The sequence below is a fragment of the Galeopterus variegatus genome, unplaced genomic scaffold, assembly GCF_000696425.1.
Source record: "Galeopterus variegatus unplaced genomic scaffold, G_variegatus-3.0.2 Scaffold982, whole genome shotgun sequence".
In the NCBI taxonomy this organism is placed as follows: domain Eukaryota; kingdom Metazoa; phylum Chordata; class Mammalia; order Dermoptera; family Cynocephalidae; genus Galeopterus; species Galeopterus variegatus.
The window spans coordinates 283,762-299,093 of NW_007727093.1; the positions used below are offsets into that span (position 1 = coordinate 283,762).

The following is a 15,332-nucleotide window of genomic DNA, read 5'->3' on the forward strand; positions in this document are numbered from 1 at the left end:
ATTCCTTCTGGGAAAGCCTGCCTTTGCATGTGGAAGTATACCTGGCTTTTAAAAATATATGTTAAAAAACAAACAGAAAAAGCAACAGTAATCTGTGTGTTTCTGTAACAAATTGGGATCTGTCTTGGCATTAAACCACATCATAGACCAAAATGTGCCATACTAATGATGGGCATTTAGCACAATTTGAGACAAATTTAGTACACTGTGTTCTAGATTGGTCAGTCTAACAGTTTGCCTGCTGTATTTGTAGTAATGATTTTCCTCTGGACTGTTCAGGCAAAAAAGGTAACTAACTGCTTCATCTCCTTTTGCACTTATTTGGAAATTTAGTATGGTGTTTAACTGGCATGCATTAATAGAGTTGGAGTTTTATTTTTAAGAGAAATTCACATGCTAACTTGCACTTAATCCATTACCCTTTATTTTATTGAAAAGTGTAATTAACTTAAGAAAAGATTCTTCTTGGGAATATGTCGTCATAACATTTAAAGAGATTTCCCTTCATTTAAACTAAATTCATGTTTTATGTTGATCTGAATATTTCTGTATATTTGTCATGACACTGCTTGCATCTCATTTGGTGAATTGAGCAGATAAACTTTCCATTTTAAACAAAATAAACAAATAAATAAAATTAAGTCAGAGGAGCCCCCACCCCCCACCAAAAAAAAAACAAAGAAATCCTAACAGACTTATAGGACACCATAAGTGGATCAATACACACATTATGTGAGTTCCAAAAAGAGAAAAGAGAAAGGGACAGAAAGCTTATTTAGAGAAATGATGGCCCCAAACTTCCCAAATCTGGGGAAGAAAATGGACATCCAAACTGCAGTCTAATGAACCCCAAGAGGACGAATTCAAAGAAGTCCACACCAATACATAATAAAATTGTCAAAAATTTTCTACTTTGGACAGCAGCAAAAGAAAAGTGACCAATTGCATACAAGGGAGTTTCCATAAGAATCAATGGATTTCTCAACAGAAACCTTGCAAGCTGGAAAGGAATGAGATGATATATATGGAGAGCTGAAAAAAAAAATGCCAGCCACAAATACTTTATCTGGAAAACTGTCCTTCAAAAATGGAGAGATAAAGACTTTTCCAGACAAAAGCTGAAGGAGTTGATCACCACTTGACCTGCTTTACAAAAAAAATACTAAAGGCCCTCAAGTTGAAATAGAAAGACACAATACAAAAGCATATAAAAGTATAAAGCTTGCTGGTAAAGGTAAATATATAGACAAATACAGAATACTATAATACTGTGATGTTGGTGTATAAATCACCTTTAATTTTGCTATAGAAGTTAAAAGACAAAAGTATAAAAAATAACTACACAAATATATTAATGGATACACAATGTAAAAAGATGTAATTTATGACATCAATAACAGTTTGGGGTAGAGTAAGAGTGTAGAGTTATTGTATGCAATTGAAGTTAAGTTATCAGCTATATCAGTACATTTTTGTGTTGCTATAACAGAATACCTGAAGCTGGGTAATTTATAAAGAAAAGAGGATTATTTGGCTCATGATCCTGGGACAGCTGCATCTGGCATGGGCCTCAGGCTGCTTCTACTCATTGTGGAAAGCAGCAGGCAGCTGGTGGGTGCGAGCAGATCACATGGCAAGAGAAGCAGCAAGAGAGAGAGGGAGAGAAGGGGAGGTGCCAGACTCCTTTTAACACCCACCTCCTGTGGGAACTAACAGAGCAAGAACTCACTCACCACCCACCCCCGGGAGGGCATTAATCTATTCACGAGGGGCCTGCCCCCCATGGCCCAAACAGCTTGCAACACTACCACATTGGGGATCAGACTTCAACACAAGCTTTGGGGGAGGCAACATATCCGAACTATTTCAGTAGCTATACTTACATCAGATAAAACAGATTTTAATTCAAAATTTGTACTAAGAGACAAAGAAGGTTACTATATAATGATAAAGTGATTGATATGGCAAGAGGATACAATAATTATAAATATGTATGCACCTAACACTGGAGCACTCAGATATATGAAGCAAATATTATCAGATCTAAAGGGAGGGATAGATACAAACACCATGACAGTTGGAGACTTTAACACCCCACTCTCAGCATTAACAGATCATTAAAACAGAAAATCAACCATCGAATTTAAATGGCTCCATATGTAACTATAAGATATTTGATGTAACCCCCTTGTTAACCACAACAAAAACTTTAAAAAATCAACAAAACACAAAAAAAAAGTGAGAGGAAAAGAAGGTCAAAAGAGCTACAAGACAGACAGAAAACAATGAACAAAATGGTAGTAGTCCTTCCCTCCCTATCAATAATTTAAATGTAAATGGATTAAACTCCCTGATCAAGAGACATAAAGTGGCTGAATGGATTTTAAAAAAAATCCAACTAGATGCAGTATATAAGACTCATTTAGTTTTAAGGACACACATATGCTGAAAGTGAAAGTATGGAAAAAGATATTCTATGCAATAAAAGGAGCACTGGGTGTACAAAATAGACTTTGAGCAAAAACTCACAAGAGACAAAGAAGAACAAATAATGATAAAATTTACAGAAATGATACAGAAGATCAGTAAGAAAACAGGACTTGAACAACACTATAGACTAAATGAACCAAACATATATAGAACATTCCACCCAACAGTAGCAGAATACACATTCTTCTCAAGTGCACACAGAGTATTCTCCAGTATAGATCACAAAACAATTCTTAACAAATTTAAGAATATTGTAATTATACCACACATCTTCTCCAACTACAATGGAATGAAATGAGAAATTAATTTCAGAAGGAAAACTGGAAAACTCACAAATATGTAGAAATTAAACACCCACTCTTAAATAACCAATGGAAGAAACCAAAAGGGAAATTGGTAAATATCATTAATATGTCCACACTACCCAAAGTGATCTACAGATTTAATGCAATCCTTACCAAAATCCAAATGGGATTTTTACAGAAATAGAAAAAAACAATCCTAAAACTCATATGCAACCACAAAGAATCCTGAAAAGCCAAAACAAACTTGAAAAAGAAGAACAAAGCTGGAGGCCTCACACTCCCTGATTTCAAAACATAAATTATTACAAAACTACACTAAACAAAACAGTACAGTACTGGCATAAAAACAGACAGGTAGATCAACGGAACAGAATAGAAAGCCCAGAAATAAACCCATGCATCTACAGTCAACTGATCTTCAAGAAAGGTGCCAAGGATACACCATGAGGAAAGGATAGGCTCTTCAACGAATAGTTTGGGGAAAACTGGTCATCCACATGCAAAGGAATATAATTATACCATACACAAAAATCAACTCAAAATGGATTAAAGACTCAAGTGTAAGACCTGAAACCATAAAACTCCTAGAAGAAAACATAGGAGAAAGCTTCATGACATTGGACTTGGTGATGATTTTGTGGATATAACCCCAAAAGCACAGGCAACAAAAGCAAGAATAAGTTTACTTTGACTATATCAAACTAAAAAGCTTCTGCACAGCAAAGGAAACAATCAACAGAGTGAAAAGGCAACTTATGGAATGGGAGAAAATATTTGCAAACCATACATCTGAGAAGGGGTTAATATCCAAAAAATAAACTCCTACAACTCAAAAGCAAAAAAAAAAAAAAAAAAAAAAAAAAAAAAAATCAATTTTTAAAATGGGAGGAAAAGCTCTTCTTTCCAAAAGAAGCCAAATAATAATTGCAGAAGGAATGACAGTAATAGAAAATCGTCATTTATATCTACCCTAATAATAACTGACCCAGACAAGACTGAGTCATCCCCATGTGCTAAAACCATTGAGCAATTTTTAAAATGGGTAAAGGACTTGAATAGATATTTCTTCTCCAAAGATGATATACAAATGACCAACACATATACAAAAAGATTCTCTCCATCACTAATCATTGTGGAAATGCAAATCAAAACCACAATGAAATGTCACCTCACACCTGTTAGGATGGACATTATTGGGGGAAGAAACAGAATACAGCAAGTGTTAATGAGGATGTGGAGAAATTAGAACACTTGTGCACTCTTGGTGGAAATGTAAAATGGTGCCACCATTAAGGAAAGCACTACGGAGGTTCTTCGAAAAGTTAAAAACAGAATTACCATATGTTCTGGCAATCCTATTTCTGGGTATTTATCCAAAAGAATCAAAATCAGGATCTAGAAGAGAGATTTGCACTCTCGTGTTCATTGCAGCTTTATTTGCAATAGCTAGTAGATAGAAACAACCTAACTGCCCATGGACAGATACACAGATAAAGACAATATGGTATACACATACAATGGAATATTATTCAGTCATAAAATAGAAGGAAATCCTGTCATATGCTACAACATAGAAGAACTTTGAGGTTATTGTGCTAAGTGAAAAGAGCCAATCACAGAAGAACAAACACTGCATGATTCCATTTATATGAAGTATCTAAAGTGTTCAAACTCATGGATGCAGGAAGGAGAATGGTGGTTGCCAGGGGATGGGGGGAGGAAAAAATGGGGAGTTGCTGTTCAATGGCTATAAAGTTTCAGGCACTCAAGATGGAAAAATACTAGAGATCTGTTGTACAATCTTTTTCTTTTTCTTTTTCTGCTGAGCAATTTTATGCTTATAGTTAACGATACTGTACCGTATGGTCAAAAACTTAAGAGGATAGATCTCATGCCACATGTGCTTTACCACAATAACAATAAAAACTCGAATATTTGGCAAAAGTTGCCCATAAAATCATTTGAAGTTGGTGCCATCTTGAGGGGGGGCACATCTTAGGGACTATTTCTATTTCTTCGATGGTAACTGAATTAGTCATTTTTCTAGCGATTCTTGGATATTTGGTTATTTATATTTTAATATGAAGATATTTCAAAAAGTTCATGGAAATTCATATTACCTTTTAATTCTATTTTTCCACAAACTTTTTGAAGTATTCTTGTATTACCTGTTTTGTCTAGATTGCCAAATATCTTAGTATAAAGTTGAGTGTAGTCCTTTCCCTTTCTTTTTTAATCTCCTCTATGGTGACAACTCCTTATCTTTTTTACTCTTGGTATTGTTCATTTGTGTTCTCTTTCCTTTCTTTTCTTATCTGTTTTAGTATTTTATTTTATTTTACTTTGAGGGGTTTTTTTCTAGCTTTTAAGTTAAAGCTTAACTTGTTTATTTTCACTTTTTCTCATTTTATAATAAATGCATTTAAAACTCTACATTTTGGGAGGGGCAGAAGTTTTGTCCCTTCCCTTTATCCTAAAAATATTTTAGAAATAGGTTTTAAAGTTTTCAAGCGTAAGGACTTTTGGGGGACATCCTTTCACTTGTGACTTCCATGTGGCCATGACTTTGGACTTGTGTTAGAGCAGTTAAGTTTCCTCCCCTCTCTGTGGCTTGGTGTACAGTCAATATTTGTAATTACGCTGTGCTTGAACAAAATTCATATTCTCTGGGTCCAAAGCTCAGTGTGTGTTTGCAGGAGCAGAGCGTGCACTTGCAACACATATTCTGTTTCTCTATGTCCTTCTTTTGTGTCTTCTCAATCTGTAGCTTTCTGATAAAGGACCCTTGGTCTCCAACTAGAATTGTGAACCTGTTGATTTTCTTTCCCAGTCTGCTCTATGCTTTTCAAAGCTTTGTTGTGAGACACATAAAAGCTTGGGTCCCCTGTAGTTTGTTGGTGCAGTGTTACTGCTGTCATTATAAAATGTTGCCCTTCTTAGTGATACCAAACTCAAATTGTAGTTTCTCTGATATTAACAGTTCTACACCAGCTTTATTTTTATTAGAATTTGCCTGACACACACTGTGCCAGCACCTTGGGGACCACCCAGTGACCCAAGGCATGGATCCGAGGACTGGACCCCCCTCCTATAACCAGGCACACCACGGCAGTGCCTCAGGGCCTGCCCAGAGAGCCAAGGCATTGAGAAGGTGACCAGACCCCACTCACACATCCAGGCACACTGCCAGTACCTCAGGGCCTGCCCAGGGACCTGAGGCATGGAGAAGGGGACCAAATCCCCCTCCCACAACCAGGCACAGAAGGCCAGTGCCTTGGGGCCTATCTGGGGACCCAAGGCATGGAGAGAAGGACCAGACCCTCCTCCCACAACCAGGCACACTGCCAGTGCCAAGGATCATGCCAAAAACATCACTTCCATGTGGGTGGCCCACCACAGCTACCACAATAACCATGGCTGCTGTGAAAGTGGCTAGATGCCACAACCACCACACAGATGGTCCGTCAACCACTGGAGTGCATTGACAGAAGGAGACTCACCAGCAGAGATAAAAGAAGAGGATATCTCTCTCCACAAAGCCCATTTCAGAGTGACAGAAGAAGCATCTGCTCTATAATATTGGGGGACCTGATCACACCTCTCAGCATTGGACAGATCATCTAGGCAACAAATGAACACAGTAACCATTGTTCTTTCAGAAGGAGAGAAGAAATCTAGGGTAATTAGAGGGGGGAGGGGGAGGAAGAGGGGGATGGTGAGAAATTGGACAAGGGGCATAAATAATGGTTACGATTTGTAACAATATATATGCTAGTAATATCGATTTGATCAACATATCTCAATGTTGAACCCCTAAAATATGTATAATCAATTTTGAGGAGGGGGAGGAAGAGGGGGAGGGGGAGAGATTGGACAAGGGGCATAAAGAATAATTATGATTTGTAACAATATATATGATAGTAATATTGATTTGATCAACATATCTCAATGTTGAACCCCAAAAGTACGTATAATCTTGATTCAATAAAAAATTTTAAAAATTAAATGTGTATAAATGGTATCACTGGGCAGCACTGTTCTGCATTTTCCTTTTCTCACACAATATTGTATAGATATATCCATGTTATGTATATGTGCCCCGTCCCACCCCATTTCACCTACTTACACCATTCCATCTTACAGATATCCCACGTTTTATCTCTGTCTTCCTACTAATTTGTATTGTTCCACTTTTTCCATTGCTACCTTTGTGTGCATGTCTCACTGCTTTCGCTAAACATGTATTTGGATCCATCCGTGTAGTTACATGTAGTTGTGACTCCGTTGTTGATGTATAGTTCTCCATTATACAAATGCACATAACTTATCAACTCTTCAGTAGATGGACATTTAGGGCTCTCTGGGGTTTTTGCCTATAACAGTGCTGTGAACACTCTTGTGTGTGTGTTTTGGTGTGCATATGTATGCTTTTGTATTAGGTATATGTTTAGGAGTCGAATTGCTGGATCATAGGGTGTATATATGTTTAACTTCAGTAAAGAGTGTCAAACATTTTTACAATGTAGTTTTGTACCAATTTACACAACCAGTGTGCCAGGTGTTCTACATTCTTGCTGACACTTGGAATTGTTAGGCTTTTTAATTTTTGCCACTCTAAAAGTGTGTATCTTGTGGTTTTCATTTGCATTTTCCTTTATGAATATAAGTGAGCACCTTTTTAAAAAAATACCTATTTTTATCAATATACAATGTAGTTGATTTTCGTGTCCCTTTACCAATTCCTCCTTTTCTTCCCGCTCTCCCCCTCCCCCCAATGAACATCATATCTGTTCACTTGTCTTAACAAGTTCAAGGAATTATTGTGATTATTGTCTTTTTTTCTCCTGTTTGCTTGTGTATTTATTTTTATTAGCTCCTATTTACAATAGCCAAGAGTTGGAACCAACCTAAATGCCCATCAATGGATGAGTAAATAAGGAAAATGTGGTATATGTACACAATGGAATACTACTGTGCTATAAAAAAAAAAGTGAGCACCTTTTTATATGCTCATCAGCCACCTGGATATACTCTTGTGAGGTGTTTATTCATGAAATATACCTATTTTTTTCCCTAATGGATTGTCTTGTTCTTACTGACTTGGAGAAATAGAGTCATCTTTTGACTGAGGCCCTCTGTCAGATATATTGTTGCAAGTATCTCCTTCTGCTCTGCCACTTATCTTCTTACTCTTCTGATTGTGTCTTTTCATAAACACCAGTTCTCAATCTTAGTGGAGTCAAATTCAGCAGCCTTCCTGCAGGGTGAGTGTTTTCGTTGCTTTGTTTACACAACCTTTCCCTACTTCAAGGTTGTAAATAACTTCTAGAAATATTGTTTTACCTTTTACGTTTTGATCCATAATCTAACAGGACTTGATTTTGGTGTGTGGCATAAGGTAGGGGTCAGATTTCATGTTCATAGGTAATGCTAAAATAAATTTCCTTATAGATCCAAATCTGGCAAAACCAGTGGTCATTATCCACAAGGCAATGATCAGCTGAATGTTCACAGAACACAATTTGCATGTATATGGACAGGAATCATTAGGATTACTCAGACAATGGAAGATGCAGAGACCCTGCAGAATCAGATCACCTGGGCAGCTGACAGCCTATATAGGCGTTATTCCTTCAATTCTCCTTTGAACCAGCTGCAACATTTTATTGGTTCCCTTGTTAACTAATGAGTTAAATAGAATTTTTGACATGTTTATATCTTTATGAGTTATGGGTGTATCCATTTTTTAAAGTGATTATTTAGAAGTTCTAATGTCCTCTTTGCTTGTTCATCTTCAATACAGAGGTTATCATAGGGGGGAGGGATGGAAGAGTCATAGGATGTAAACATGGCTTGCCATGTACCAGGGATTGGTGGCAGGTTTAATCATAGGCTGTTCTTAACTCTTTGGACCAGGGTGACTAATCCAAACACTGGTGGCTGGGAGTGAGGGGTGGAAGAGTCAGAGAATGTACAACATGGCTTCTTGTGTACCAGGGATTGGTGACAAGAAAATATAGTGATTGACAGGTCTAGTGTCCCCTGTCACTTAGCTGAGAAATAGATTCTTATAATAACATCATTGCTCCTTGCTGTACTAGACATTCTTCCAAAAACTGATAAACTGAAGAGCAGTCATGTATTAATTTTACAAACTTGGGTTTCCCCATAGAGTGAGTTTTTGGTAAAAGTAAGTTAGATCTGTAACCTAGAGAAAAGTATGATAAATAGGATAGAAAAACACATTTGTAAAAAAAGTGTAACTGTACCTATCTCATGACTGAATTATTTATTTGGGAGCATAAAAAGTAAACATCAGTTTAAAAAAAAAAGTTCTGGGTAGATTGCTTTATTCATCCAGACCAAATTTTTACTTTTTTCAACGTGATACAGCCATTTAATTTTCACATTAACAACAGCCATCATTCTCTATGTACACACAAGCACATACTATTTATATAAAAAAATAAATTAAGCTTTAATAAAGAAACACAAGTTTACAAATGCAGCTTTTTAAAGCATAATAAAAAATGAGAAATGTAGAAATTTCTGGGAGACAGGACCACTGTGTAATCTGGCCCTTCAAGAGAAAATATTTTAAAATTTAAAAACTTGGGACAAATCACTGAGTATTTTTAAATGTCAATATTGTAACTCTGCATATTTCTGAATTGAATTACTAAATTTCTGTTGACTGGAATATGGCTGTTAGGGTTACTGCCAAAAAGTTAAATGTCACACAAGTCAGAAGTTGTTAATTCCTTTTTAAAGTGAAAAGGATTGAGGCCCCCTGTAGCCACCCTTCTTGGTTCCAAATACAATCCATCATTTAGTAGCCATAGATCAGCAACCTTAAAATTTTATGCTTAGATGCCTCTTAAGTGAATTTTGAAAATCTGCATATCCCGTGTACATTTTTAAATTGACAACCAAAATTTTTCATCATAAATAGTTACAAAGGATGTAAGTGCTGGCATACTGTAGATATTGCACCTTTAAATAAAATTGTTACATTTCTTTTTTAAATTTAGTCAAGACATCCTAAATGTAAATTTGATAGAAATTATCCTTTCAAAACTTCCATGAACAAGGTAACTTTTAATAACAGGAAATGCACATTTTTCCTTTCTCTCCTTGAATTTGTATTTTCACACCACTTCCCCAGCAAAATTTTAGCCTAATTATTTTTGGGTTTTTATTGTTTAACTGTATCTCTGTAACAAAATTATGTAATATCCTATAATCATAAGGCTCTAGGCCTTTAAAAAGTTTCTTCTGGATTGAGCTTGATCAATAAACACATACAGTACATATTTTAGTAAATTAAACAAAGTAAAACAACATTGGAAATGTATCACTTAACAAGATGAAGAGGGATTTCTCCCGCCAATTACTTCCTCTCTCTACAGATTAAAAGGATCATTTTCAGGACGAGCCAAGGAAGAGTGTCAGTTCTATTCTCCCTTTTTGATTTTATGTATGGAGCTGTTGATGAGCCTTGTTCACACAGACAAGGAACAGATGTTTTGGGATAGCAGTGTCACTGAATTCTCCCAGCTCCATAATAGTTACCTGCCAAAAGATTCAGACATCTACTGGGTGTTCGTTCCATTTTGTTGAAAGCAAAGGACTGCGAACTACCAGATTTGCAAAAAGATCTGTACCCCATTGTTAAGTCTTTTACTTTCCAGTCTAGAGTAAGCCTGGAGATGAGGAAGCTATGTTTTCTTTTGTAAGATAAGAAAAGTTGAGTCTTAGGAAAGAATACGATAGGAAGGTGAGGATCTGAAAACTGACTCCCTGAGAGTGCTCAAGCCTGTGTATTCCTCAGAGAGCTCTTGTATACTCCCAGGAGTAGCTGGCTCAGTTTAAAGACCATTAGCCTTGGTAGCTTAAGTGTAAATTTTACCTGGGTCACAAAGCATATAAATTATTTGATTATGTTGCCTGGCTGCCTTCTTAGAAGAGCGGCAGGTCCTCAAATGTTACACTGTACACTAGTCCCATGAGACACTTGTTGGCAAAAGGAGTCTGAGGTCAAATTTGTGAATTGTGGTCTCCTACACCCCTCTTAACTCCTGCACATCCAAGTCTCACAGTAGAGAAATTATTTAACTTCGTATAACCTAAGTCTCCCAAACTCAAATGACCTAACCAGCCCCTCTTTATTTTTCTATGTAATAACTGATATTCTAAATACAAGGGTACTTCAAAAACTTCATAGGATTCATATTACCTTTTAATTATATTTTTCCATGAACGTTTTGAAGCACCCTGATACTAGTCTTGGGGAAATAGTGAACAAAAACATGTAACACATACACAGTTGTGATTTTGATCCATCAGTGCTGCTGCCATCTTCTGGAACATTCCTATCACTGTTCTGCTTGGCCTGAACTGCCTGTGGTTGAAAACCATGTAGTAAGCACATCTCGGGTTGATATTCAGGTTATGTGACCTCTAGACAGACTCTGGGAAGAGCCATGGTGGCCTCTGTGCCTTTCCTGAATCAACACAGTCCCTAGCACCAGCAAGCACCAGATTAATGTGTTACCCTATTAAGGGCAGGATGGAAGAACCAGAGCAAGTGCTCTCTACTAATGGAGTCGAGTCACTGCAGCACCAGGAGAAGGAGATGGTTTTAAGTAGAGGGCTCTTCTCAGCACCATTTATACCCCCCCCACCCCCCCACACACACACCTGCTCTTTCTCTGCAGGGGTGTAGCTGTCTAGGGGCCTTACACAGCAGCAGCTGAGGAGATGCTTAGCTTCGGCCTTCCATTCCACCATTTCTCAATTTCTTGGATATAGTAGCAAAAACTCCATTTTAAGCAGAAAGGGGTTGCAGGCCTTAGCATTTTGGCTTTACAACAGAGTAGAGCAGGCAGCTGGAAAGAGGGGATCACAGAAACACCTGAGCTCTACTATGCAGAAGTAACGATAGAACCAAACGGTGCTGGAGGAGTTGCCATGTGCAATAATTTGGCTCCGGTGTCTGGGGCCAATGGCTATGGGGCACTGGTTAGTATGAAAATTCCTTCCCTGCAGATTTCGGCTCAGTGCCTTTTCCACCCAATCTTTCTTGAAAGTTGCTTTGAACATTTGCTGCTATGAGACATTCTTCCCTCGGAGGCCGACTGCCAAATACAATAGCAACTCCCGATGGGAGAAATAACTAAAGTGACGTCACAAGATAACAGCCCCACCTCCGTCAGACTATTACCTGTACTCCTGGCTTAGGGAAGGTAAATGCCTTTCTTCTGGAGCTCATGTATGGATATGGTCCATAAGACCAGTGACCATAGCTTTTGTTCTTTAACATTGCGCCCCAGACCCTGCCACAGTGCTGGGCACATGGAAGTGCTCAGTAAGTTTTTGTGGAATGAAGTGATAGGGTCTTTCGATCAGACAGAGCCCAGTTTGTTTCCATCTGCTCTTCAGCAACACATGCATGCCAGCTAAGCCCAGCTGGATGGGTTTCTAAGACACAGTTCCACCCAAGGAAAGCCCAGTCTAACTGCTTCTTTCTACCACAATCACTGTTTTTCACAGTACACCTGTTTTCTTCTAGGTCAGTTCTCACTTCACTGTGAGAAGTTTCTACTCTACCAGCCATCCCCCCAGCACTATCCTCCCCTTCTGAACGCCTTATTAAATCACTGAAATTACATTGCAAGATGCAGAGGTGTAAAATCCTAGCCAAACACACATATTATTGTGAACTCAGTGGGCTGCCCCTTGGAGGATGGCTGCTTCTGAAATTTTCTGTAACGTCCTAATGCTTAAGCCATGCAAGCTTAGCCTGCTCCTACAGAAAACCAGGTAATGCAGAGAAATCCCTCCATAAACCTAATTCGTCTCCCTCTTTAAACCAGCAAGTGATCTCTTGTCCTGGAGAACTGCAGACTGAGAGCCTTCCCAGTGGCCTCCCGGCCAGCTCGGTGGGGCCGCAGGGGTGATGAGCAGGCAGAGCCTTCCAGCAGCAGGCAGAGCAGGGCAAGAAGGAGCTGGCGGAGCCATTGGCAGGTCTCTGGTCTCTCTGACAGGCTTTTTAAAACAAGGAGGCCCCAAGATCTCCACCCCATGCCCAAAAACTCCAGTCACAAAGCAAGCCTCTATCATTAATTAGAAACTGTCTTAACGAACAGATTCCATCACCCAACCATTTCTTGTGGACTCCAGTAGGTCCATGCAGGAGGTCTGTCTAGCCAGCCAGCTGGCCGGTGGTAAAGTACATTGAGCTGAGCCCACTGACTGGGGGTGGGGCTCCTCTTTAGGCCTTTGTGGAATCCGATGGCCTTAATGGTGGTATCATTTGCCTTTTAGTGAAAATCCTTTTCAGAATCTAATGAATTAGTTCCTTACATTTCCAGCTCATCTTCTGTGGAAGTCAATTACCTGGGTCATTAGAGGCAGAATGTTGTTGGCCGGAAAAGAAATCCTGCTCACTGTATAGGTCGTGCACAGAAGCTTAACTGATTGAGATTTTCATTGCTTTTATTCAGTGAGGTTTGGAACACAAGAGGCCAGAAATGAGCATGTTTTGGGGATCCTCTATAGAGAATATAAGTTAAGAAAAATGTCCAAGATGAAAAAATTAGCAGAAAATCACCCCAACTCATGCAGTTCATGCAGTTGGGTCTTCTTCAGAAATGTCATCTCGATGGCAGGCTTAAGAGGATGACATCACAGATTAGCATCTTCCCAGGGTCTGAATAGAACACATTCTCCGACATGCAAACACACTTGCACACACACACAACACCCTTACACACGGACCCCGCCTTCTATGAGTAAAATTTGCTGTTGCTGACTCTCTTCTCTCTTAACCTGAAATAAAACAGATTTCACCATGACTGGCGGGGCATAAGAAACAGGCCATGTGCTGAACTCGGCAGCATTTCTCTATCCACACATGTGCGGTCGTTCAAGGCTGGATGTTACAGGGCAGAGAGTCAGAGAGGTGGGTTCCAGGCAAGACAGCGACATGCAAAGAGGTTAAATACCCTCATTGGTCAAAGGGGGTAATAGCTACTCTGTAGGCAGAAGTAAAGATAACTGAAATAACATGTAAGGCGCTCAGCACAGTGTTTCTCGCTGGACACTGCTACTGGCGTTTTCATCAGGACAGTTCATTGTTGTGAAGGACTGTCTGACACGGGGTGAGACACCAGGCAGCCCTAGCTCCCCACCCCCTGATACATGCCTGTAGCACAACCAGGAGCATTCCCTGTGGGGGGTTCTACCCCAGCCTAGGACCATCGGATCAGCCCATTCTTCAGAATTCAATGAGGGCTCCTTAAAAGCTAGTGGTCATCATTTATTTTCACTGTTACATTGAAATGCCCTTCTGGAGAAGATAGTTCTACTTAGGGAAGTGGCAGGTGCTGAAGGTATTACTGTAAGTTATTTACAGAGCAAAGAGAACTAGGTCAAGGGTACCAAAGGATTTCTAAAGTAACTCGGGGGCTTTCCAGAAGCCTGACCCCAGGTGCCCAATGTCACTGTGCCTAGAGACCCCAAGGATTTGCAGGTAGGGTGGGGTGCTGACCTACCTCCGGTTGCACGTCTCCTGGTACAGCTGGAGCTGGTTGAGGTTGACATTGAACTCTTTAATGAGGGCATCCCGGTTGGCATTGCGCAGGTTCTGGTGTGTGTCGTAGAGAAAGAGCTGGTGGTTCAGTTCTTCCTGCCGCCTCCGCAGCTGGCGACAGGAGGAGTAAAGCTCCTCTTCGCTCTCCTAGAAGTCAGGACAGAGAACAACCATGTGAGGACCATACCTTCCAAGCCAAAATATGAGACATAGCATCTCATGAGTGTGCCCAAAGGGAATATGAGGCAGTTGTTTTGCAAAGAAATCATCCCAGAAAATCCTGGGTCTATTTTAACCAAAGATAAAACTCACAGTTATGCATTGCATTGGTAGCAAGCAGTTTATAAAAACCTTGGTTTTCACAATGTAGCTTCATTGTGAAACACTGAAGCAAAAAATGCACTGCCCATGGATCCTATTTCATAATCGGACCCAGTCTTTTCACGGTCTATGTTGCCTCCTGGCCTTTACCTAAGTGCAAAGGTATCAAAGCAGCTACATGCTTACAGCGGAACACAGCAGGTAAGAGCAGCACAGTATGAAGACAGAGAGGGAGGCAGATAATTTAAGATCATGCAGGCTACAACATGCATGAATCACATATGATGCCATTTATACGAAATGTCCAGAACAAGCAAATTCATAGAGACACAAAGTAGATTAATGGTTGCCAGGGGTGGGGGATGATGGGGTGAGGTGACAGCTGTACAACTCTGAATATACTAAAAACCATTGTACACTTTAAATGTGTGACTGCATGGTATATGAATTATATATCAATAAAGCTGTTACCCAAAAAAAGTAAAGGTATCATAGATTACACCCCCCAGGGATGAGCATGGACCCAGTTCTAGCCAGTACTGGTGTCTTATTTCCCACCATCACCACCTCCGGGCACCTGACCCAAGCCAGGACCATTAGACGCATCCATGGGACTTAGTTTC

General features: G+C 39.4%; 1 protein-coding gene across 1 annotated transcript in view; it reads right to left on the reverse strand.

The window, feature by feature from the left end:
- Positions 1-13,274: 13,274 nt before the first annotated feature.
- The window catches only part of PLCG2 (phospholipase C, gamma 2 (phosphatidylinositol-specific)), a 139,731-nt gene continuing 137,673 nt past the window's right edge, over positions 13,275-15,332 (reverse strand). The window contains exons 31-32 of the mRNA XM_008574000.1: positions 14,351-14,535; positions 13,275-13,625 (exon numbers count right to left, since the gene is read on the reverse strand). Of these exons, the coding sequence (XP_008572222.1) occupies positions 13,583-13,625; positions 14,351-14,535 (228 nt within the window). The 3' untranslated portion in view covers positions 13,275-13,582. The remainder of the gene's footprint in view (positions 13,626-14,350; positions 14,536-15,332) is intronic.